The 27,465-nt window shown below is 36.3% G+C and overlaps 1 protein-coding gene across 2 annotated transcripts in view; it reads left to right on the forward strand.

Annotated features, from left to right (window-relative positions):
- TOX (thymocyte selection associated high mobility group box) overlaps positions 1-27,465 on the forward strand; it is a 216,823-nt gene that overhangs the window by 122,864 nt on the left and 66,494 nt on the right. For both annotated transcript variants that reach the window (XM_015855652.2, XM_015855653.3), the window contains exon 3: positions 6,788-7,030. In XM_015855652.2, the coding sequence (XP_015711138.2) occupies positions 6,788-7,030 (243 nt within the window). The remainder of the gene's footprint in view (positions 1-6,787; positions 7,031-27,465) is intronic.

The raw sequence follows: 27,465 nt of genomic DNA on the forward strand, positions 1-27,465 counted from the left end.
CCAAGTGACTCACAGTGCCTTTCAGGAGAGAAGTGAAAAGGTGGCTACAAGTACTCTGTATGGGTCCTCACTGGGATGCATTATGAGGGTAAGAGTGTGGTGCAGGCGAGCTAGGCAAAGCACCAGGTTGGAGAGGTAAGGATGCTCTGTGTGTACCTTGAGAGCTTTAGTTTTCCTAAGGAGCTGCTTTGGGGGCTCTGCTTAGTAATTCTAAAAAAGATTTGCACTTTAAGAGAAAAGTTACTCCACCTTTCTAAGCTGAAAAACTGCACAGCTGGGTATTTATGTGAAGGGAAGCTCAAATGCTTTGATAACAGTATTGATATTTGCCAAGCCCAAATCTTGTAATCTCTTTTAACATTTATGTTTCTATTCATTATCATCTTTAAAACGTGAGTCAATTTAAAATCTTCATTGGAAAGCATTTTGCAATGAACTACTATAGTTTATATATATGAAATTAATAAAATTAATGAAAAGATTCTTGAGTGGAATTTCTTGTCTACATAATTCAGTTAACTTTGAAATTGTGATTATTTTAAATCAATAATAACATTGTCAGCACATTCTGCTTCTTGAAAATAGAATTCATCTGGTACTGGAAAATTAATGTTTTGCTTGAGGCTTTGCCCTTTACCTAATGTAAATTAGAGAAATTGATTAACGCAATAGAAGAAAGTTATACCTTCCCCTGTAATACAATTTTGATAGGTGTTGCTTGATAAATTAGTATATTGTATGTTTTAAAATGAATATGATTTATTACTGTTGTCTGCCATGTGAAGAAGCACAAAAAAAAAAAAAAATTGTTTGCAGGATCATTGACTTGAACATATCAATGGCACTGTTGGACAATTCTTGCTGAGTGTTAAGATGATTTATGTAACAGACCGAAGGTTTCCACAGTAATGCATTGTAGTCTAAAGCTATCAAGTCTTGTTCATGCAGAGACAAAAGAAGCTGAAAAAACACTTGCTTTTGAAGGTCTTCCATTTAAAAATTAGAGATAAAGTTGATCCTATTAAAACTTCTAGAAATGTCTGCCCTCAAATATATTATCCCAGCATTCAAATGTGCATAAGGTACACTGCAATTTTTCCTCTTCTAATGAGCTCATTGTTTTTACATTACTCTTGATTCATAACTATTTCAGTTATGTAACAATGTGTTCAATAATAGAAGAGGAGACAGCCTGAAGCATCTATCTTTTAAAAACTGGCATTTTTCCACAGTTCAGATGCAGAAGCCTTGGTGCAAATGAAAAATTAAGACACGCTCTACATAGTTGGCAGTACCATTCATTTCATTTAAAGAAAATATCTATAGGCAGATTTCAATTTTTTAAAGAACTGTTGCTAATACTAGCATCTGTTGAGTGCACATTCGGTGACTGACACAATCACTGAGCACACAGATTAGACTTTCTTAGTGTATGTTTTCTGCTGTGTTGTCATATAGTAATGATTTTGCTTTTTCTGAATAGAATTATATCGGATCTTTGAATGCTTGCTGCCTCTTGTGGTCAGTCTGTTTATGGTATCTTTGGTTTCCCTTCTCTAATTGCTTTTTAATTATTCTTTTTTTAAATTTCTTTGAAACATACATTTTTCTGGCAAATATGCAGACATCGATGTAGGTTATTTAAGCAGAAAGTCTTTATTTCCTTTTTTTTTTTTTTCTCTCTCCATATTTCTTCGGTTCTTATGCAGTCAGATTGTAGAAGCGTTTTCCTTATTATCCTGATAATGACTATCTAGCTTTCTAAAAAATATAAATGCAAGATTTTGTTGGTGGTATTAGTGTTACAGAATGCATAGCTTTTGAGATGAGTCTATATCCCCAGTTTTGATCCTCTTCTCTGTCTTGTTGCTGGATTTAGCAAGGCTAAGTGGCATAAAAGATAAATTGAAGCAGACCAAGAAGGTCATTATTCAGGAGCAAAAGCTTGGACTTTGGTAGGATGGTGACTCAGGGTTAAGCATTCATATCATTTTATTGTGGCAAGCTTATCTCATAAAATTATAGGCTAAAGTGGTGTAGGTATTTAGGTCTCTTCATCTCAGGATGGTTATCACAAAGAGCACTTCTTTTATGACGTTTCCATCATTAGAGGCAGAAATGTCACAGGTATTTAACCAAAACCACAGAAATTTGTCCTTTAGGTTTGTGAAGGCATCACTGATTCAGATGGTTTGCTGATATTTTCGATTCACTAAATAGCCCTAATTAAAGGATGTTTAGTTCTGAAGAATCCACTGTGTAGCTCCCATCTGAAATACACTGAAATCTACTTGTAATAAATTCAGATGTAGTGAAAATCTTCTTTAGTATGAAATAAAATTAAAGCTGTGTATTCCTTCAATGCTTTGCAGTGGGGTTGATGGTGTTACTGTGCAGAGGACTTCCTCTCTATAATGTAATAAAGAGCTAGGAAGTTCCTCTAAACTGAAGAGCTGAGAAAAACCACTACCACAGTCATGGTATGAAAGCACAACCACTGGCAAAGTTCCTGGCAGCTCTGTGGTAAAGTAAATAAAGCTACTCTTTTTGATTCAAAAGTGAAAAGGAAAGTTTGCTGGCACTCTTGTGACCACTAGAATGAAATGGAGCTGTTCTGTATCTTTCTAAGTGCAGAAAATTGTGCTGATGCTAATGCTAACCTTGAAAGCAAGAAACCTGGAGGGAAGTGTAGAAAGACTGTAATCCTTCTCCCCGTGCTCTAGGAAAAGCTAATTCTGTGGGCCACAATTATTACTGATGCATATGAGTTGTACTTATATTCTGCCTAGTTTGTTTGAAATTGACAAATAGTTTGTGTTTTTTTATTGAATAATATTAAAAGGAAAAATAATTAGAAGTATGTGTATAGGAAGCACTTGTGCTCTATATCTGGTTTTTTGGTTTTTTTCCCAGTCATTACCATAGTATGATAGGATTATATTTACTACAGTTAGTAGTACATACGCCATACAAATTATATGTTGTTTTGCCATGTTACTATTGCCTACACTACTCATACGACTTTCAGAAGCCTCCTCAAGTATAATCAATGCTGATGTGGGAACAAGTACAGTATAACCAGTTCTCAAGCAATAACTTTTTTTTTTTTTTTTAAATAGCCCCAGAGAAACTTTGTATTTAAAATGTTTAGTCCGCATGATATATACAGTTACACATGACACAATTTGAATTGTGTAATTTTATGGCACTAGTATTTTGCTACCTTTTCCCTAAATGAAGTTAATGTCGTAAATGCAGTGCAATTGCTTCCACCATTTTTTAAGTGTTACTAATTAAAGACAATTGAAACAGCAAATCAAAGTCTAATTACAGCAAAAGCTGGACTGTCCATTCTTCCAGGCAAGAAAGGTGCACAAATAAAATAGCTGTTTTGCTGAACACCCACAATATTAGATGTGTAGGCACATCCAGGCTACTTATGTTTTGTTAAGGAATATTTCCTTTCACAGTAGATCTTCCTCTTCTGGAAGATGTTGAGCAGGAACATTTGATTCAGCAAAGATGAAGCGCAAGGTATTTTCACTGTAGGATAGCATGAGAGAGAGAGAAATCAAATCTTAGATTAACACTTCTTTATAACTTAAAAAGTCAGGGGAGAGGCTATCAGTCCTTTGGGGTAGTGGAAAAGACAGCACTGAACTCAGAATGTCTAATTTCCACAGCACATAAATCACTCGTGGTAAATGTAGGGTACATGGATTTAAACTCACTAGTATTATGGCAGCCAAATCTTTGTGTGTGATAGCTGTGGTCCAGAACACCTTTATGGGTGTTGTCTCTTCATTTCTGTTCCTTGATGTTTTGTTCTTCTTGAGTTGGACACTTTGAGACCTTTCTTCTTCATTATCTGTCTTGTGTAAAAGTAGTCAGCAAATAGTTGGTGTATATAGAGTCCATAATACTTTACATGGTTTTGCACAGCTGATTTGTTATGGTTGAGCAAACATGACATATTTTCTTTACCATAGGTAAACCTCTCTCCATGTTCTGAGGTTATATTTTACTGTATATATTTCCTCCCTTGGCGATGTCTCTGCTGGCAGTTTCTAAAGCAGGGGCAAATACCTCTTAGAAATGGACAAAGACTCACACCAGCTCACCCATAAGGAGTTTGTAAGTACCCATAAGTAAATGGGCAGGGAGGTAGAAAACTTCTGAGAAATACAGCTATAAAACATCGATAGAACCAAACTCCTCACAAGTAAGGGTAATGATATCACTGCCAAACCCTGTCCTGTTGTTTTCACTCTCTGGAGTTTCACTTTTGTCTTTGCAGTTTAGCATCTCTGTTTTATTTTGAACTAAGATAATCAGTACCAGAAGTGAAAACCTTTTTGGGAAACAGCCAAGGCAACCCAAAGTAGGGCAATGTGCCCTGGACTAACTTCTTTGTTATATGAAACACTTTTTACTGTTGATTGCTAAAGTTTTTATATCCATGCTCATACATGGATGTAAAAGAGTAACCATAGACATTGGGGAAGACAGTATTACTATGATAACTAATGAAAACCTTTTTGTTGATAATTGGGCATTAATTCTTCCCTTGTCCTTCTGTATGAATTCGTACACCAAATTTGTATTTGGGAAAACATTGTCTTCTAATAGTTGTTCCTTGAAACTACTGCCTCATTTTCATCTTTCTTGAAGGTACTTTGCAGCTGCGGAATGTATTTAAGTCCTTGCACTTCTAGATTAAAGAAAGGCAGAATCTACAGCAGTGCCATGTTTTAGAAGAGGAGCAAAAGCAATGGAGCTAGCCTCTCTGTGCTATAAATCTCAGGACTGTGGCCGTGGCGTGTACAAAGACTGACATTTTCTAAAAGGACGTTCAAAGTGACTGAACCACTGTAACTAATGTCTTTAACTCTTCATTTGGATCATGCATCTAATGCTGCTCACCTTTTCCCTTTAAGAAATCAAAGCACAGCTACCCCTATTCCCCAAGTGAGCCTACCTGCTCCATGAAGAATGTAGATAAATAATATCAATTAGTCTTGTTGGTGCATTGCTCTGACTTTGCCTGTGGCTTTTCCTTGGATCAATATCAGTTGGATAACCAGTTGGCGGCCAGTATCCCCTGGTGTCCCCCAGGGTTTGGTATTAGGGCCTCTTCTCTTTAACATTTATTTATTTAACTTTATTAATGATCTTGATGAGGGGATTGAATATATTCTCAGTAAGTTTGCAGATGTGACCAAGTTGGGAGGGAGTGTTGGTCTGTCAGAGGGGAGAAAGGCACTACAGACCTGGATAGACTGGATCAATGGGCAGAGGCAAACTGTGTGAGTCTCAATAGGGCCAAGTGTCGGGTCCTGCATTTTGGTCACAACAACCCCATGCAACCCTACAGGCTTGGGGAGGAGTGGCTGGAAAGCTGCCTGATGGAAAGGGACTGTGGTGTGCTGATGGAAAATCAGCTGAATATGAGCTAGCAGTGTGCCCAGGTGGCCAAGAAGGGCAATGGCATCCTGGCTTGTATCAGGAATGGTATGGTAAACAGAACTAAGGAAGACATCCTGCCCCTGTACTCTGCATTGGTGAGGCCTCACCTCGAGTACTGTGTTCAGTTTTGGGTACCTCAGTACAGAAAGGGCATTGAGGTGCTGGAGCAGTTCCAAAGAAGGGCAACAATGCTTGTGGAGGGCTTGGAAAATGTGCCTTAAGAGGAGTGACTGAAGGAGCTATTTAGTCTGGGGAAGAGGAGGCTGAGGGACGACTTTATTGTTCCAATATCTGAAAGGCCATTACAACAAGAGTGGGGTTGGTCTCTTCTCACTGGTGACAGGTGGCAGGATGAGGGGAAATGGCCTCAAATTGCACCAGAGTAAGTTTAGTCTGGATATCAGGAAAAACTTCTTTACTTGTTAAAATAAAACTTCTTTAGTTGTTAAGCAGTGGAATAGGCTCCCCAGGGAGGTGGTTGAGTCACCATCCCTGGATGTATTTAAAAACCGTTTGGATGTGGTGCTCAGGGGCATGATTTAGCAGAGGGCTGTTAGAGTGAGGGTTTGCATGGTTAAGTTGTGGTTGGACTTGATAATCTTTAAGGTCTTTTCCAGCCCGAGCAATTCTATGACTTAATGGCAGTGGACAACCAAACAGTTGATTTATGGAAAAACTAATTTATATGGCTGACAAAATGTATGTATGTTTGACATTATAGATTAAGAAAAGTCTGTATTTTTTGAGACATTGTAAATGTATTTTTATAAATATCAAGAAAATTCATACAAAGTGTGTACTGTTTCTATATTTTTTTTTCTTTGTGGCAGAACAAATGCCTTGTTCTGTTGTAAGACTAAAAGCAGTATTTTTCTTTCTTACTGGATAGTTCATGATCTGAGTGTCAGGGAGTCCAGTGAACCATTTTGAGCCAATGTTAATTTTATAAATTGCATTCCCTTTACCACAATCCCCATGAAAAAGATATTCAGCTGTATGATCACTCTTAGAAAATTTTAATACGACCCTTGAAATCTGCTTGAATTCAACTTCTTTAAAAAAAAAGAAAAAGTCTCTTTCTAGTGGAAGCTGTGAAAGTATCAGAGAGTCTTATGCCTTAGAGGTAATTTTTTTCCATACATTATAGTGAAACTCCACTGTTATAATTTGTGGGTGTTTAAAATATTCTCTCTGTAAAGTTGAAGTTCCTGATTAGCAGTGTGCGGTTTGGACTCTTAATGTTTGTTTTGTGTGATTTTGGTTATTATTATTGTTTGGTATTCATGTGATTTTCATTGCAATTTCTGTATTTGTTTTTCAGTCTTTTCCTGGCCCAAGTCTTGAAAGTGAAGATTTTAACATACCTCCCATCACTCCTCCGTCATTGCCTGACCATTCACTGGTACACTTGAATGAAATAGAGTCTGGGTATCACTCTCTGTGTCATCCAATGAACCATAATGGCCTACTTCCATTCCACCCACAAAACATGGATTTACCTGAAATTACAGTTTCCAACATGCTTGGCCAAGATGGGACACTGCTTTCCAATTCACTCTCTGTGGTAAGCATTTTCAGTCTTTCCCTTTTCTACTACTTTAAGTTGTGAAAATGTGTACATAAAGAATCAGGGGTAGCTTCCACACAGGTCATAGAGCAAGCTGACCTGATGCTCAGTTTTACATCATACTGTGAAATGCTCCTCCTACTTGAGGCAGTGGGGATTTTACAGGTGAATTCTTCAAAGCCAGGATGATACCCACTGTCTGGAGCAGTATAAGCCCTACATTATGCAGGTTTAAGTAATGACAAAAGCAGGCCCAGGGTTTTGACTTTATTGGAGCAAGATTTGGATCCAGATGGCTGTTGTTCTATGTTTTTTCTCTTATGAGTATCTTTCCATTCTAATTAGCATGTACTGAAAGATGTACAAAAAATGTAATATCTTCTTTCTTGTTTACCACACGTTTGGAAAACAGCAAATGTTATTTCTGATTCTAGGCCAAATCTTATAGCCTTTTTACAGTTTCCAGTTCGTATCCAGACAGAATCCAATTTAAGTGACTGGACAATTTGCTTATAAAATCTGTCAGATAGTCATTATGGTTGTAGTCTTAGGAAGCTTTATATAATAAATCACTTCTTTGAATACTAAATTGCTTGCAACAACTGCAGAGCTACTTTACATGTTACATTTTCAAGTGGGCTCTACAAATAATTAGTATACTGCCTGCGTACCAGCTCCGTACAAGACCTTTTTATGAAGGACATTGTTTCATGCTGACACCAAATTCTAAACCAGAAAGTATAAAATCCCCTGGTAGGGAATGGGGCCTGGTGTTGTGTGGGACTCACTTGATTCCAGGCACTCTTCTAAATGGAACTGCAGATCCAGACAGGCGAAGTTAAGGATCTGCTCTTCCTAGCCCTATTGTCTGGGCTTCTCACCAAGAAGACAATCAGAGATTTAGTGAGTTGTGTCCCAGCTGGGAAGCTCTGTGCTTAAGGACTGAGGCTTTTAAGGCTTCCACCTCACTAGCTTTTCACTGTATTGACTAAAATAAAATAATAAATCAGCATTGGAGCAGCATGTGGAGGTATAGGGCTAAGAGACTGGAGCTCAGCTCCCCATTTGCCCCACAGGCAAACAGCCTCAGAGTCAGGGGCTGGGGGAAAGCCAGGTTAACCAAAGAACTGAGATTGTAAGTTGGAAGGAAAACAGTTTGCAATTAAAATCTGCCTTGTCACAGGGCCTCACTGCAACTTAATTAAAATAAAGATGACATGGTTGCAAGGAGCTCTGCATTCGCTCTGAGAATGTCCATCAAGCTGTACAGCAGGTGGACTAGTTTTGGCTTCTTATATGTTGCTTAGATATTATTGATTTACGATGTTGCATACTTCATTTTTGAGGTCAGGTTCTGACCCCAGGGTTATGTTCAATAGTGGGAGGTGAGGGTAGGAGGACAGATTTTCATGCAGAAATATTAAATATGCTTTGTGGAAATGTTTTTTAATTTTACTTTCATTTCTACAAAGCATATGTCAAAGAACAGGAGCTAAATCTTTGTGAGATGCTCAGGATCAGAACTATGAATGGACCCAAGAAAGTAAGAGAAACTCACGGCACTCCAGCAAGATAATCATTTCATTGGATTGACCTCTTCTGAGCCATGATTATGGCTCAAAACTATGCATTCTTTTAAGCTCTGATGTTTCGCATTAACCTCTTGCAACAGGCTCTGAACTAAGGGGTTGAGAGTTTGTAGAACATCACAGTGAATTATTGCATTTAGGGCAAATGCAAAAAAGACCTGAATAATATAACTTATAGCTAGACAATTTAGCTATTGGGACTTAGCATAGATCAGAAAAAATAAAAAAATTAAAAAATTAAAAAAAATCAGAAACTCAGGAAAATATGCATTAAATTTAAGCAGTCATTTCTCAGGATTCATTCAATAAATATAGCACGATCTTTAATGTATCATGGGCTAACTCCATTGTTATCCTTAACTTGCTTGCCCTTCACACGCAAGAGGGCCTCTTAACTAGCAATAGTTTTAGCTCAAGCTGTCTTGCCTGTCAAGGGGATTAAGCTACATTTCACATTAGTACAACTGGTAGGTTGTTAACACCACAATTCTGTACAGCTCAAATAGTGTTCTGCAGTATGGTTCCACGGATTTGAATTTGGTAACAAGAGGAATTAACTTGAGAGAGATAATTTAAGTTCATTCTTTAGTGAATTCAGTGCCTTCTTCAGTGAATTGAATGGTTCCATTGTGCTTTTGGCCTTCCATTGATGAAGAAAAACAGGATTTTGTAGATTTAGCATTCTTTACATAGTATTGAAGCTCTTCTTTATAATCCAGAAACTTTACAACTTTTCTTCTCCAGTATACCTCTTCTTTCTCGCTATTACTTATCTCCAAGTTTCCCTTTTACTATCTCATCAAACTCTGATCCATTTAACAACTGTTTGCCTAAATCACTTTTATAAAGCCCTGCATAGAATATAATATATAAGTTTCTCCAATCTGCCTAAACCCTTGTTATGTATAATTTCTAGTATATCAGCCATCACTTAGAACTGTGCATCTCTCTTCATTTTTCAGGGCACTAATAAGTATTTTTAGAAAAAAATTTCTAACTGTCAGCAGTTCTCTATCCCTAATTAATTTCACATCTTCAGCAAATTTTACTTGCAGTAGGACAAATTCAGCTGCAGTGCAATGTGCATCTGATTGAAGATTATTCTTTTAGTTTCAACATCTTTCCTTTTTACAAGTTTTTAAACCTTGTTGGTATTGTAACAACAATACCTAACGTTTTGTCAGCATTAGAATCAATGAATGGATTTCAATTGCTTTTTTTATAGATAAAGTGTTAATCAGTGCTAGCTAAATGAGAGAAAGGAAGTACACTGAGCTCAAAAGCAAAGTAGTAAAGCATTTTGTACACCGTTGCATTTCATTTACACTATGGTTTCATAGTGTACAGCATTCCCTCCAAGCTACAACTGAAATCTCTTGGAGTGAGGATTGCAGGATTTGCCCCCAAGTTCCGTAAGCGTTCTTCTCTGTAGAAGGGCTTAAACACACACAATAAGAACCCACTTCTGGCTTAGTGAATTCTTATTATGGATCAGCTTCTTACAGTTTTTTTACACTGTGGGAATTCTTTCTGAAAAAATTTTACAATGCTGGGAGATGAAATTTTCCTGTTATCAATTACTGTCTGGCACTTAAATTTGGAATTAACCTCCTTTGAAGTTTTTAGATTGATTGAAGTTGCTGTTGTACTCCCAGTACTTGAAAAAATAAATCACTAGCATTTCCCTTTTTCGGCATTCTGCTGTCAGTTCGTATGTTGGCTTCTACATTTATTTATTCAGTTTTTTCCACTTAGGTGACATACACATGCATACATACGCAACACACAGACTCATTTATACTGTACAGACACATACAGATTTATTCAGATGCTCATTATATTTGCATTTGCATTGGTTATTGGGGGTTGAGACATTTACAGATTTAATGAAGGATGTGAGTATGGCAGCATAGTCCAGCCCCAGCATTGGTGGTCCACATGTGGCAGCTCTCCAAGGTCCTTCTTCCAAACAGACATGGCTTATATTCCTGCTTCTTAATTGGATTTGGTTAGATACAGCTATCACTGTTTAATGAACATATCTTGGTATTCTGTAGGCATGTTTGTTTTTACATGATAGAATAACAATCCCTTTCCAGTGTACTATAATTGAATGTAGGTTTGGTTCAATTTCACTTAGGCCTTGACCAGCCAGCACTTCTCTGCATTAATTTTCCTAAAATATTCAAAGAACTACAAGAAACACTCTTCCAACATTTGCAAATAAGTGCATGTATATACACACCATCTTATGAAAATGGGCATTTATCTGACATGTGCTTCTAGATGTGTTGTATAGAGTGAGTTTTACTGTGTGTCCTTTCTATCAACAAAATTACTGTCATTTCAGCTTTAGTATATACTATAAATGGTTCCTTTTTCCTCAAGAAACCAGGGTTAAAATCACACTGTTGTTTTCAGATACAGAAAGAAAAGCTATTTTTGGAATGCTTTCAGTTCATCCCTGTTCTGATCTTTTTGAAGATGTTACTTGTGATGGTGTACTATAGAAAATTTGCAAGAAAGAAATAAAAGAGACTTCAATTTCTTGGATAGCTTCAAATTCCTGGGTTTGAACTTTAAAGTGCAAAAGATGTTAAAAGGCAATAAAATCAGGGGATTTATTTCCCAAATGCTTTACTTGCACGGGCAACAAACGCCAGCATAATGTATATACTTAGGTTTATTGTCATTTTTAGTATACAGTCAAAATATGCTTTGAATTCAAAGCCTCCTGTACAACTGTTTTGACAACCACCACATCAGTAGGTAATGTGCAGGACACATGAAACTGAAGCAGAAATGTTTCTTTAGGTCTATAGGGAGTGCAGTACATCATTGAATTCTGATATATTAGAGCAGCATGAATTTCTAATATGTTGCTCTTATGAAAAAGACCACTGGCATATTGAATAATGCTGCTTTCAAAGCAGAGCAGAAAATGTGATTACAGACAATTCCATTGCTGTTTTAAAAATAAATATTTTCAAAATCTTGAGGTATTTTATTTCACGTAATGCATAAAATATGTAACAGTGGACTAGAGCTAAAGATCTTCCAGGGCACTGAAGAGTAGGTGATATCAGCTATAATTATTCAGATGGTGGAATAATAGAAGTATTAGTTTGAAATAAAATGTGTGTCACAAAGGCTCATGTCCTTCTATTAAAAAAAAAAAAAAAAAAAAAGCAATAAAAAGCTTTTTTTTTTTTTCCACACTGTGACAGAAGAATAATGCCAATGAATAATTATTTAACATTATGCTCCAATTCATCAACACCTGAACAATTACACTATGCCATTACACTATACATTTTCGTGAACTATATTTTTTAGATATGCCACCCATGAGATAATAACATCTTAAACAAAATGTGCCACTGTGTAATATTGAAGAAAAGAAGGCAGCTGCTTTTTTTTTTTTTTTCTTTTTTTTCCATTTCTCGTTGCAGGTGGAATGACACTGGTGTTTCTTATTCACAGTGCAGTTGCTAAGAAATCCAATACAGGAGATTGTTGTTGTTATAGCTGGGATGTATTTAAGAGCTTCATAAATATTAGTTTAAATTCAGTCTTCATGACTTGTCTTGAGGCTGACCTATGTGGTTGATTTTTTTGTCATTTTTAGGAGTTAATGCAAACTACTGAGTCAAATGGAAATTTACGGTGCTGATGAACAAAATGAATTATTTTCATAACAACACAAAATATTTGTCCCTTCTAACCTGAGTGCTGAGATTTGCATCACAGTTGGATACTTTTAGTAGCTTGTATTGCATGGCAGTGGTGGAAGATACTTTTAGTCTCTGGTGAATACTTCACATTTGTGTCTCATTACCAGGCTCTGGTCTTCAGTTTACATTAAAATTTACTGTTATGCTACACAGACCTGCTGCTACCCCAAATTTTACTGCAGTGAATTATTGCCATCAGAACCACCGAATTATAAAGCTCAGGTCATAGAATACCTTGCGTAAAAATATTCTTTTCCTCCTATTAAGCCACATTTTAATTCTTGTAGAATGTCTTTCTTTTTAAAAAAGTAAAAAACAAACAAACAAAACCCCACAAAGCTGAGTTATCTCACTGCAATAAGCTTTATGTGACAAAAGGTTGAAACAGTTAGTGCATGTTTTGTACTGTAAGGATACACAGCCAAATCTTCAGCTGATGTCAGTTGGCATGTCTTTATTGTCTTCTCTGGAATTATGATGATTTATTCCATTCAGGGCTCTGGGACATCATGTTTATCATCCCTTACTTTTGATGTCTGCTGTATGTTTTGTCATCAGTAAGGCAACAGAAAATATATGCAGAGAAGCTGATTAAGATGTAACTTGATCAAGGTTTTATAAATTGCATATATGCTAGTAGAAGACTTTTGCTGTGCTATAAAAAAAAAAAAAAAGACAGAAAGACAGAAAGACAGACAGAAAGACAGAAAGAAAGAAAGAAAGAAAGAAAGAAAGAAAGAAAGAAAGAAAGAAAGAAAGAAAGAAAGAAAGAAAGAAAGAAAGAAAGAAGGAAGGAAAGAAGGAAAGAAAGAAAGAAAGAGAAAGAAAGAAAGAAAGAAAGAAAGAAAGAAAGAAAGAAAGAAAGGAAGAAAGGAAGAAAGGAAGAAAGGAAGAAAGGAAGAAAGGAAGGAAGGAAGGAAGGAAGGAAGGAAGGAAGGAAGGAAGGAAGGAAGGAAGGAAGGAAGGAAGGAAGGAAGGAAGGAAGGAAGGAAGGAAGGAAGGAAGGAAGGAAGGAAGGAAGGAAGGAAGGAAGGAAGGAAGGAAGGAAGGAAGGAAGGAAGGAAGGAAGGAAGGAAGGAAGGAAGGAAGGAAGGAAGGAAGGAAGGAAGGAAGGAAGGAAGGAAGGAAGGAAGGAAGGAAGGAAGGAAGGAAAGGAAGGAAAGGAAGGAAAGAAAGGAAAGAAAGGAAAGAAAGGAAAGAAAGGAAAGAAAGGAAAGAAAGGAAAGAAAGGAAAGAAAGGAAAGAAAGGAAAGAAAGGAAAGAAAGGAAAGAAGGAAGGAAGGAAGGAAGGAAGGAAGGAAGGAAGGAAGGAAGGAAGGAAGGAAGGAAGGAAGGAAGGAAGGAAGGAAGGAAGGAAGGAAGGAAGGAAGGAAGGAAGGAAGGAAGGAAGGAAGGAAGGAAGAAAGAAAGAAAGAAAGAAAGAAAGAAAGAAAGAAAGAAAGAAAGAAAGAAAGAAAGAAAGAAAGAAAGAAAGAAAGAAAGAAAGAAAGAAAGAAAGAAAGAAAGAAAGAAAGAAAGAAGGAAAGAAGGAAAGAAAAGAATTAAAACTTTCAATATCTACGAAGTAAAGCTGTTTAAAATCAGACTGGAAACAGAACACGCATTTTTAACAGTAACAGAGGTTTGCCATTTATTTAATACTCTGTGAAGGCTGTGAGTTTTTTTGAGGATTGAAATCAAGACAGGGCATCTCTTAAACAGATCTGCTGTAGCTGGGACTGGTCTAATGAACTTCCAGCTGCAGCCAAGGGACCAGAACCTTCCTGTGGGTCCTCTTCTCCCTTAGGGGCAATGAACATTATGCTGTGGTAGACCCGATGTCACTGATAGCGCCTCAACTGATAACACTTTGCAGTTTTCCCCTACAATGAAAATCAGCATCCTGTAGTTGCAGGGTACTGGTGGACCCCACCTCAGAGCTAGAACTAGAATTGCTGTGAGAATTTTTCTAGTTAGTGTTTTTCATGAGCTGAGTTTTGTTTCTGATCTTAAAGCATCTGGAAAAACTTCTTTCTGTCTGTAACTACTAAGAACTTACATTAAAGATAAAGCAGGTAAACATTCGCCCATCTCTGCAAGAAAAATGATCACAAATGACCAGAACCCATTTCCAGGAGGTGTACTTCCAGGCCTCGTCTTTATAATTGCCAGTGAAGTTGTTGATTTAAGCATTGTGCTTAAGTGAGTGTAGTTGTTGAAACTCAGTGTAGCTCATATGTTTCACATGCTAGTTAAGAAGGCAGATTTGGTGTAATTTCAAGAAGAAATAACAATGTGACATATTTTATTTTTGAAAACCACCCTCTATAGAAAATGCTTTGGTAAACTACGTTCACAACAGTTACACATTTTCTAAGTAGGACTTTATTTGCTACATGAACTTGCATAACAGTATCCTTGTACGAGTATTAAATGTTTCATTAACTAGATCCCCTGGCATGGGCGCAGGCTAAGACACAAGGAACGCAGTGAAGACAGAAAGCTGGTATATGATATTGAAAGATGGTATATGATGCAGCACCTCACTTGTGAAGTACTCACAGGAGTGATTAATACATAAGCAGAATCATAGCTGCATGTGTCAAACAAAACAGATAATAGAGTATGCAAATAGAAAATCTTAGCTCTCAGAAAATGTCAAAATTTCAGGGGTTTCAGCAAGAGAGATTGTTGACTTTTATCTGCTGCTTTTAACATTGCATGTAGTTGTCGAGAGCAGCAAGATAATGAAATGTTTCTGAAGACTCAGTCTTTGGCAAAAATAAATTTTTAGTGATCATGTAGATGGAATAGGAATGAAAAGTCTTTCTCAAAAACTGTGAAGATGCTTTTGTGAGGACAAAAAGGAAGGTGAAGCCCTCAGTGCAGAGGAAAAGGATACTTATGTGCATCAGGTGGAATAGCATGTCTTTCCACTTGTTTTTATTTTTTAAAGGGATGTATTTGCATCATCTGAATCTCTGAAGTAACTGAACCCCTGGCATGGATTTGCACTGCATTCATCATCTCATCTCATCTTGTTATCTTGCTCAGAGGGCAGAAAGATACGTTTTATGGACAGAACTCCAATATGGCTTGCAGGGTTTTAACTCAGTCTGCCATTTTCATGCTGGAAGTTCGCATGTGCTAAAGTCTAGGACAACAGCAGCCCAGAGCTTCGTGCATGTTTGAAGTGGAGAGTGAATTTATATAGTCACACATACTTGGAAAAACTTTAATTTACTTTAACATACTTTAGAAAAAATACTGCACGCTTGATTTTCTTGATTTTTTAATGACTTGAAAGAATTTAAGAGGTCCAGCTAATAGTTCACACTGTTTTTCATCTGGTTTATTATTTTCACAATACTTTAAGTGCCCTTGTTTCTGTTTTCCCTCAACATTGTTATGACTTTTTGCAGCAGCAAGTATAACTCTGTAGGAAGAAAAGTTTCTACTTGGCAGTGTTTTGATATTTGGAGAAAACAAAATCTAAAAAATAACATTTCCTATTTTTATCCCTTGTTCTTTCTCAAGGCAACTGTGAAATGTAAGGATCTCTACTCTTCCCCAGGTCCCTTCAGTAACACAAAGGTTCATTTTAGCTTGATGTCTGTCTGTTTCTTTTCCCCTTCACTAACACAAAATCTGTACAGATATGCTTTATAAATGCCCTTTCTCATGCTGAGATTCTCTAGGGACAGCACGTAAACCTTTAACCTCCACTGCTGGAATAATCCTGTACTACAGCCACTTAGGATCTCATCTATGTAGCCTCACTCACACACCTGTTTAGAACAGCATTTATAACTTTGTGAATTGGGCAGTAGAGATATGAAAATGAATGCTCTTAACTGATTTTCAGTGCATTGTATGTTAAACAGGAACTGAAACTAGTGCCAAACTATTGAAGTAGATACAACAGATTTATACAGTGTACTGCATGTGGTTGAATCATACATTTTTACCAGAACTTTAGGATATGAATGATGTTGCAGAGTCTGATATTTAGTAACTTTATAAATAATTGCCTCTGCTAGTTAATTTAATAAGGGAAGTAGCCTAGTTGCTGAAATGAGATCTGCCATACCTATTGGATGACAGGAGTAGTCTTCTCCATATTCAGTCTTTACAATTACACTTCCCTACCAGTTGCTATAAGGAAGTACATGTCCCTTCACTTTATCCTTACAAAATTTACCTTGTCTTAAAAGAAGTTTAAATTAAATGCTTTGGTCCTGAGCAACAAAAACAAAAGCCCTGAGTACGGAGGATTTATACAATCAGGCCCTGTGAGAATGCAGCTCTTTTTTTATGCAGAGATGGGACTTCCTTCTAATGCACTTTAAAATTACCTTCATTCACACATAAAGAATTTCAGAGATTAACTCAGTAACTAAGCTTCTGTTTTCTACACATGCCCTAATACTCAAGTACGGGATCCCAGTTTAATGAATTTTACTGTATTCCTCTTTCTTATAAAGTAACAGTAAGTGTTTAGTGCAATAGGCTTGTTGGTGACCTGGATATTAAGTGCAGCTTAAGTTGCCCCACAGAAAGTACAGAGTGTAAAATAAACACTGGTAAAACTTTATGAAATTGCATTTTCCAGGAAAAATAAACCATAACATTTGAAATGCTAGAAGCATTTTATTCTTCCCTAGGGCCTTTCTTTTGTCTTGAAGTGCTTTGGAGTCAGTAATTAGCTATGAAGGTAATGTACTAATAATAGTACCTTATTAAAAATCCAGCAAAATATAATGCACAATATGCAAATACAGCTGAGTGCCAAGATGAAAAAGTCTGAAAGAGACAGATCTTAAGAGGGGAAGAAAATAACTATCTGGTAGGACCCATAATAATGAAAGTATTACCAGGAACTGATTTCATCAGTGATGATCAGTAACAAGAAGTTGGGCAGTAATGTGGCAAGAGACAACTTTCAATATTAGAACTAGAAAAAGTCCTCAAATATAATAAAGGCAAGAATTAACTGTCATGAGGTATACATAATAGTATAGAGCTATTGTCGTGTCTGCATGTAATGATAAGTGAGACCTTTAAGTTATCACACTACCTGGAAGTATTACAACAGCCTTGTTTAAGGGCCATGAAAAACATATGAGGGTTGTTTCACTTGCCCTTGAAACACAGTCAGCTCTAGGGGGAAATGAAGCATCTGTTTAACCACACAGTTTGATGCTGTACAGCCCCAGCCTCCCAGTCCCGTGCCTGCAAGACACTTGCAGAGCACACTTTTCTTCTCAGTTGCCATCAGTTTTCATGAATGCAATGAGGAGAAAAGATGAGAAAGTTCTCAGCGTGGACCAAGCCAATATGACTTTAAGTATGTGCAGTGTTGTTGCACTAACTCCATAGCTCATATCCTTTGCCTCTGGATTCCATTTTTGGAGCTCTTACTGCCTGAAAATCCCAGTGTGATTGTCGGAAGTGCTTTGTCCAACTCTAGTAGGGACTTTCCCAGAATTTCAGCAGGGACAGAAGTAGCACTAAAGCAGGTGCTTCCATTTATTTATAAATTCAGAAAATTCAGATTCTAGATTATATCAAATGGTGTTTCAACCAATGTTGTTTTCAGTAATGATTCACATTGTACCTTTGAGCTTTTAAAATATTTCCTCTGCAGCATTTGAAAAACTAGTGCAAGCTGTGTTTATATTATTTTGGTAATCATATAATCAAAATAATGAGCTGCACTAGAGGAAAAAAGTGTGATGTAACCTGGATCCTGGCTCAGTGTAGCGTTAATGTCATATTACTTTCCAAATAACAGAAATTTGTCTAACAGGAACTTTAAGGTTTCTTCCTTAATCTAGTCCAGGAGAGGACTTTAAAATTCATCCGCCCATAAGCAGAATACTCTCAATGTTTGTCATTTCTGACAGATGTTTGTCTGCCTTATTTTTTAGAGAATTCTTCTAATGAAAACTGCTCAGACTCCTCAGGCAAACTCTGGGTACAGTTCCTCAAACTTAAAAATTTGTCTAGTTCATTGTATACTTAAAACTCAGCAGACAGTGGAGGTTAGCATGGACAATTTACTCTTTTCAGCTGACTTTTAGGTATTTTTATTTTTGAAGGGTTTATATAAGTATTTATAGAATGTATATTTATCTAAGAATGAGCGGTAGATAATACATGTTGATGGAACAGATAGGAAATAAATAATCAAGAGGTTGTCTGTCAACTCAGTCTGTTTTGGTTCACGTCTGATTTGACCATTTAAGAAACAGTAGAAAAATAATCAGCTTTTCCCAAATCTTATTAGCATATAATCATTATCCAGATCGCATTAGCCCATAACCTACACTGAGATAATAATTCTTCTTGAAGTTACAGTGTGTTATTTTATGAAATTGTTTATGTGCATATTTGCAGTATGATATTTATTTGTCACCGTCCATTACTTATAAAGTTACTCTGAAGGAATGGAAGTTTAGGAATCATACTTAAGGAATGTCACTGCAAATAATGGGATAAAAATAAACAGTGGGTAAAAGTTGTTAAGGAGAAAAACCTGTAATGTCAGCCAAATAGTCCACGGGTAGCATTAAAGCACTGGGAAAATGAATGGGAAAATCCTGCACTGGCTGGGAGATGGGCTGGATGATTTAATAGATCTTTCTTTGAGATGTAATTTCTGTAACTGCTTGATACATACACTGGTGCTCAGACATTTGGACTCATTTCTTGTTTGTCTGGCAAACTGTTTCCTGTGAAAGGTTATAAATTACAATAAATAGACTTTGCAGAAGATGAGCTACATGATATACTTGGAAAGAGTTTCTCTGCTGATATTCAAGACATTAATGTCAAAGCAGAAAAAACAGTGGAGTCCTATTCCAGTGGCTTTGCTTGAGTGCAGTGCTAGAAATGTGCAGAATCGTAAATAACATTTATATTGAATAGAGTTTTCTGTATTCTAACAATAACTTAGGATAGAAAAGATAAAATAGAACAAATATGTGATTGACATAGCAGAATATTTTCCTTCTGAGTTTACAATGAAGAATTCACTGTTGAGAGAGAGAGAGAGAGGGGTGGAGGATAAGGGAAAGAAGAGAAAGCAAGAATTTATAAAAATGTTGGTGTAGTTATAATTAGATCCATTTTAGAACCAAAAGTTTTATGCAGAAACTGACAGAAGGATACACAATAATTATAGTTTGCTGACAAGATGAATAGAGTTTCCTTTTTTTATCTTATGGTTTTAGGAAACCAAACTGTAAATAAATATGCAGTTTGACAGATTGTAATTGCGATCAGCAAGACGTCTTTTCATTTAATCAGATGGTGTTATTAAAATGGGGTTACAATTAAACATTTTGTAATGTGACGTAGAACTCTATTAAAATACTCCAGCAAATAGTAATTTGCATTTGATGCTTCTGAAACCCATTTCTATTTGCAGAAATGTTATTGGCTGTGACCTTCTAGTGGTTAGGTCTCGGTTTGCTGCTTTCTTCCTATGTTGATAAATGCTATGAAGTATCCTCTTCCTTTACTTCATGGTGAAGATTAAAAGATTAATTTTGAATTCTTTTCTTACTTTTGATCCTTGTATTGCTGTACAATGACCAAAGCAAGTTTCCAACACGGGAAATAGTCAACATGTATTTACTTCACAGTTAGATGTTTCAAGAAAAAGTAATTTGACATGTGAAATATCACAAGAATCACTGAGTCATAGGATGGCTTGGGTTCAAAGGAACCTTAAAGATCTACTAGTTTTAGCCCTGTGGCGTGGGCAGGGTTGACAACTGCTAGATCAGCACCAGATCAGGCAGCTCAGGACCCCATTCAAGCTGGCTTTGAACACATCCAGGGACGGAGCATCCACAGCTTCTCTGGGCAGCCCCTGCTAGCATTTCACCATGCTCTCAGTGAAAATATGTAGGAAGAATTCAGCATATTGCTGTACCTAAAGCATTATTCTAAATTCAAATGACACAAGCCCTTGGATTTGGCCCTGCCTTTCTGTAGACATAATTTATTCCAAGAAATCTAGCAAAATAATTTTCAGGAAGACTAAAATTTCAGATTTCCATGTGAAATTTCCATTATTTGTTCCCATGGTTTGAAAGCCTAAAAACAAGAATATGAACACTCAGAGGAGATTATCTGCTCTGTCTTCTAAGACTCTCTGAGACGTATATGCTACTGGAAACAGTAGAACCACAAGCAGCAGAATTGAAGAAGGAGAATCAGTAGTAGACAGAACTTCTGAGTCATTTTTCAGGTGCATGTGGACTCCTCTAATAAAACTACATATAGTGAATGTTTGGAGCAAAGGGAATGTGTGAGTTGCATCAGCAAATTACATTTACAAGGGTGAAACAGTCTCTGAAAATGAAACTGCTAGGCCACTGCTCCTTTGTCTCACTATTTGATTTTGGTGGATGTTTTTGGAGAAGCCATCAATGATTGGAGGGAACCAGCATTTTTCTTACTGGAAAATAACCATTTTTTAGATAGTGATTCTGAAACATACATTCTTGTTTCCTGTCACTAGTAGTAAACAAAAGAAATATTAAAGAGGGAAGGAGAAGATAAGAGGGTGGAAGAAAAGTCAAGTATGCTTTCAAAGAGGGGGAAAGAAAAGTCAAGTCTGCTTTCATTTCGTCGAAAGTGAAGATGTATGAATACTTGAGAAGTAGGAAAAATGGAAATAAATAATTTGGTTTGGCTTCTTTATACATTAACTTTTCATCATCCCAAATTTGGATCCTCTTGACTCTTTCTTACTTTTCCTGTTGTTACGATGTGTGGGTTAACTGTTACGCTGTTCAACAAGTATGTAGGTTGCTCCAGAATTAGTGCCTTTTTAATCCCATGGAAACTATGCCAGATACAAAGAAGGTAATAACACTATTTGATGGAGAAAAAAAATTCAGCTACAAAACAAACAAACAAAGAAAACAAACAAACAAACAAAAAAAACCTGTTTTTCAGCATAGTCGCTGCCCTTAGCTTTGCATTTTTTCCAGTGCTGGACAAGAGCCTGAGTGCCACTCTTGGAAAATTTGCATCAGCAGATTTAACCCACTGTTACTGTTGCCACTACTGAAACTACCACCTACTACCTCATTGTGATCACATCCACTGTTTGGTCTCCATAAACATTCAGCAAGCATTGATGAATGTCAATGGGTGCATTTTGTTCTGCACGGAGGAAGGAATTCAGTGACACACCTTTGCTTCATACACACATATATGTCAGATACCATTTTGTCAGACTGCCCCTCTGCTGCCATCTGTTGCACAGCCACAGCAGGTAATGGAATCTTGACAGGAAGGTTCAGCCTCTACTGCAATTCCGCCAACAGCCACTTTGGAACAGACACTGTGGACCAACATAATAAAATGGGGCACATTACTTTTTCAGAGCAGGTCTGTAGATTGAGTTTAAAGTATGTTGATGTGAAGTCTCTGTCTTCACTCTGCATCCCCATCAGCTTCTTCTTTTCATCTGTGTATATTCATGCAGCATCTTCCCCCACATTACTAACTTGAGAAATATTTTTCAAAAGAACATTGAGAGAATATGATCTTTCATCATGATGAATTATGATGTAAGAAACGTATTTCCCAGAATAGGAATAAATTCATCAACCATAAAAAAATATCAGACTAAGAAAGGTGATTTTAAAACACTCCTCAACAATTAGATAGAATAAGCAAAAGGTTTGGCTATGTCCTTCCAGCATCAGAACAGATTGGGCTGTAAGAGCACTCTGACTCGTCCTCCGTAAACAACACAGGATCGAGGCCAATGATGCTTCAAGAAGAATTTGAGTCCACTAACCTGGGTAGGCTGTAAGTGGTTGAGGGAGAGATCAGAAAATACTGTGTGTCCTTTGGTATTTCCAGTAACAAGCCCTGGAAGGTAAAGAGGGACATGAAATTAGAAGGTGTACAGAAAAGATGTGTGTTAAGTTTTTTTCTGAGCCTAATTGTATTTTTCTTTAAAACAAATAAAATGCAAAACTCAATCTAACATTCAAAACAGGGAAAAACTAATTCACTTCTTATCTGAGTATAGCTGCTTCCTAAGGGTTCATCATTAGGTCTACACAGGTATGAAAGACGATCATCAGGATCAGAACACAAGTTGAACCCACAGAAACAAATCCATTTTGTAGTGATTTTCATCACTGAATGTACTTGAGGACTTTATCTTACTTTCTATTGTCTTTACTAAATATTTGCAAAATGCAAATTGTGTAATCACATTCAAAACAGTGCACCCCTGGCTTGTATGGAGAGGTATTTCTCAAGAGGAGTGAGGACCCTAAAAAACAAGGTGGGAAATGTGTGTAATATTCATCATTTGGATTCAGCTGAAAGCAGGTTTATTTTAATAATACAGAGAGGGATGCCTGATCTAGCATACACGTATCCCATCTTTGAATCTCATCTGTTCTAAAAAGATGCAAGTTGCACAGGATATATGGTTTCTTTATTGTGTTTTTTGCATTTTCAATTGTGTACCATATATTCACATACCACTGTGCATTACAATCAAGCCTGTTTGATTACTTTCAATTTATGCCGTAGGATTTTGTCATTCTTGCTGAAAATTTCAAGACATTTTACTCTAGACTCATTTTTTTTTTTCTCCCTTAGATTTATTTACTACCTTTAGAAGTAGAAAAGTCCAATTTCAATCATGTTAGAAATAGCTCATTTTAGACAAGTACGTGCTGCTCTGCTTACAAAACATATATGAGTGGAATATGCAATTACCACAACTCAGTTTCCTGCCACAGAAACATTTCAGCATTATAGCATTACAGAAATAGAATGACATGCATAATGAAAGATTTCAAGATTCACCCAAGGCATTTATTCTCTTCACCTTAATGTTCTCAGCAGTAGCAGAGTATCCATTAAAAGGTACTATGAATTATGGTTGCTTAGCAACTGCAAGGAGCTTGTAACAGCACCAAAGAATGAAATGGCTGGTTGATAAAATGAATTTTCTCTGAGCATTAGCCTGTTGAAACTGCCTTTTCTTGTGGAACATAAAGTGCATTTATTTGTCTCATGCATTTTTTATTAGAAAATTATTTGAGTTCCAGGGACTTGAATCGTTTTGCTACAGGAGATATTTGATTTTAATGTGTTGTACTAAAATAAGTAATAAAAGACATTTTCTTCAAAGTAAAGACACCAAACAAACCCAGGTAGCTCCGTTTGAAGTCAGGAATAAAATCTTGTATAAGGTATGTCATTATTCATTTCTAATTAAGAGTGACATTAGCTAAGACTCAAATGTTACCTCTGGAAGAAAGTTTGACACAGTTAGCCCAATATGTGGTGAATAAAAGGGAGGACTAAGAATTGTCTCCTGGATTCATCATGAGAGAAATAAGCTTCCTTCTCCCTTTCCATATGATAAGGTGGCAGTGTCTCAGAGAAGGTCATAAGTGGTTGCATGTTCAAACCCATTGTCTGCTCACTTCTATGCTAAAAATATGTTCATCGTAGGCTCCCATCCAACAGGCAGAGGACATTTAATTTTTCACTGACACTCTCCAGGCTTTCAGCAGCAGCAAAAATTGAGTAGACATTTACAGAATGAAGGTTTCTATTTGGAAAAACCTAAACAAAACAAAACCAAAAAACAGAACAACTAAAGAAAAGTAAAAGAGTTAGGGGAATACATCAGTTTTGACTGATCTTTTATTCACATTATTTTCTGAGGTTTAGGACTGTCTACTTAGGAGACATGAAGATATCAAAAGAGTGAAAGACTTGCCCATTCCAGAACATCCAGAACATTCACCTACGTATATAAAGCCAAAGCTTAGGCTTCTATTCAGTGTTTAGAGCAAGAACTTAAGAGTAACTTCTAGCTTTTGTAGCCCATAAGACCACTCAAATGATTAGTTATCACTAGCTTATGGCCTTTTAGTCATTCTTATGAGTCTTATGATAGAGACATAACTGCTCTTAAACAGTTTAATAAATATGTATTAAAGATTTCAGACTCGACTTTAAAGATGGAATTAGTTCAGTCAGTTGTCTACCATATGAAAATCTGAGAAGCAATTGTAACCCTGGTTCTGCACAGGAGGTCAGTAGATCCTGGCCTGTTTCAAGTGCTCTGAGTTCAGAGTCCTTGGTGCAACCCAGAGCTGCTGTTGCATTTTCTGGTGAAACCAAAGAGATTGTGTGTGCAGGGTGCATAAGGAACCTGGCAGTTCAAAGGAATTGTCAGAGAACTCGGGAACGGGAAAATCCTTCTTGGCTTAGGAGTGTTTGTCAAATTCTGGACTGGAAACAGTAAGAAGTGAATCTGAAAAACAGGCTTTGTTGACTTAAGTGCTACCTACCTGGCAGAAAAGAATCATAATGAGACCAATGGGTAGTATTAAAAAAGTTGAAGAGTCTTGCCAATAGCTGCTTTGTCATGGAAGTTTTAGATAAGTATTTCTGTGTCTGAACAAATTCTAGCGATGCTGCTGAAAGTGCTACTGCTGGTTACTATTGGGTAAAAGATGCAGCTATTCCATTTGAAATGATTTTATTTAAGCAACATTTTTTACAGACCATTTTTTACTGCAAATAAAATGATCAAGGAGATACATAACTAAAATCAGTCATAAGCTTTTTACACTAAAATATAATTCTGCTCAAATGAAAATGAAAGAAAACTCATATTAAGTGGTAAGATCTTGCCTCTTTAGAGTACATGCTGATAATCAAACATTAAAAGTGAAACACTGCTCTTCTTCTACAAAGGTGCAAATTAAAATTCCAGAGAGAGAGCTTGACTGATTTGCTTAACAAAGAGTTTAATACAGCAGAATCCCACTTGAACATAAAACTATTACACTCACAATAATCCTGTCTAGCTGTTGGGAGATCCAAATTAAAACTCTCACTGATATTTGCTTAAATCTCATAAATAGCACAGAATTAGAGCATATTGAAGTTGCGTGTTTACTGTGATCTCACTGTCTAATAGGTTTTTAACAATTTAAAATGATTAGTGAAAATATGTATTTTCCCCTCAGATGATTCAAGTAGTTGTACATTTTTTTCCCCATATTCTAATTTAATATGCACTTGTTTATTAACTTACTTGTGACAACATGACAAGCCTGTATTGAATGCAGACTAAATGTTCCATTTAAATAGGTAATTTATTTTGTTATTAGTATTAAGGTGCTATGAAAAGATTATTCAGTTGAAGCTGGTGGATTAATAATACTACCTCTCTAGGAAATATTTGCATGCTCATTACTATGTTCCATTATTTCCATTCATACCTATAGAAAAACAGATGTTTGTTTCTTTTCCACTTTTGATTGTTCCATTCTTCAGTATCCTCTGTAGGGTTTTCTTTATGGATTTGGGTGTGTTGGTTGTTGTTTTTTTTTTATATATATGAAAATCATACAATTATAGAGATGTCTGAAATCCAGAGCAGTTTAGAAAAAGGAATTGTGGTCCTACAGAATACTTCAAATGAGTTGCAAGTATTTCAGAATTAGGATTTGTGACCTGTTTTCTCTAGACTGGATGTATGGGCAAGTAGAGGCTTAAATTTGATGAAAAACTAAGATTCCCCACATTCTTGCTAGGATACATCATTTACATTGATTTTAAAAAAGAGTAAATTGAGGGTGATATGTTAAAAATGTGATGAATTACTAACCTCAGAAAGCTAGTAATTTTTCTAGGTTTTGATAGTACATTATAGATAACTATGGCATCCATGGTGCAGTCTTTCTTTTGTGAGACTGATCTAATAAAACAAGAATTTGCGCACACCCACCTAAGAAGTAATCATTATTCATGCTTTGTAGAAAAAGGTAGAGTTCCAGGTCTGCAATTCTTGCTTGCAGCTACATTATATAAGGAATTCAATCAATTTAATTTATGAAAATATACAGTTGTGCCGGCTGGAGAACACAGAGTCAGTCCTGTCAGTTGTTCCACATCACCAAGTATTACTGAAGAAGGAACTAACCACTGTTGCAGAACTCCAGTTGCTCCAAAGCAGTGAGCAGTGAACAAAATTAAAGCAGAGAGAAGTCTTATTTTGTAAAATGCCCAGACATGCTTAGAACCCAGAAAGGACTCAAAATACACATTGTGTGAGAACCTTGCAATAGCCCTTTTTGCAAAACTGTATTGCATTTGTTTTGGCCCTCTTCCAAAAGAAATTGTAATGGCAAGGAAACATGTCTACTGCATTTCTGCATGAATATAATAAAAGCAGGGTGTGATATGACCAAATGCACTGACATAACCACTGCATACTTTTATGTGAATCTGTCAAATGTGGACCATGTTACATAAGAGCACTCTATTTCTTACAACTGCCTGAATAAATAATGTACATAGGCCTCCTCAGAAACAAAGTTAATAACAAGCTGTCTGGTTACATGTATTTCTGTATGCCTTCCAGTTAACTCAGAAGACCCAAAGATGATATAGAGAGCTGTAGAATATTGTGTGGGTTTGAGACAGTCTCTGCGGAACCTTTATCTGCATGTAGGGCCTTTTTTTTTTTAATATGTGACAGTTTTATATCATGGATAATGATCTTCATATAATAAGTAATCTAAAAACAGTCAAACTCATCACAACGAACACAGTTTATTTCTTTGAGCTGTTTCATGCATCAAATCTTAGAAATCTTCTTCTGCAAATTGCATTAAAAATAATATTTTTGCTGTCTTCTGACATGTAATGTATGTCTACTAAAATGGAAGCCAAGTCACTCTGCTTTTTCCATTGACAAATTTTTATAGTTGAGAATGTCATATCCAAGAAAACCATTTTGTAATGCAATTTTTACTTTGCACAGACTTGCCATGAAATGCTGTGTTACTACATTACTAACACTGGGAAATTCTGGGCAGTGATCAAAGAAGCAGCGAGAGCTGTTTGATAGTTAATAGATTTTCTGTGTTCTTAGTAGTAAATGAGGAATCTTGAAAAAAAAAAAAAAAAAAAAAAAAGTACTTAGTACTTATTTCTTGAAAATATTGGTGCTGATTAAGGGTTTTAAAATCTCCAGTTTTACTTAGACATCTTTTTTCCCTGTTACCCTCTCATTTGCTATTTAGGTTTAAGCCACATACTTTAAAAT

This window comes from Coturnix japonica, chromosome 2 (assembly GCF_054131305.1).
Source record: "Coturnix japonica strain WE chromosome 2, WE-NBRP24, whole genome shotgun sequence".
NCBI lineage: Eukaryota > Metazoa > Chordata > Aves > Galliformes > Phasianidae > Coturnix > Coturnix japonica.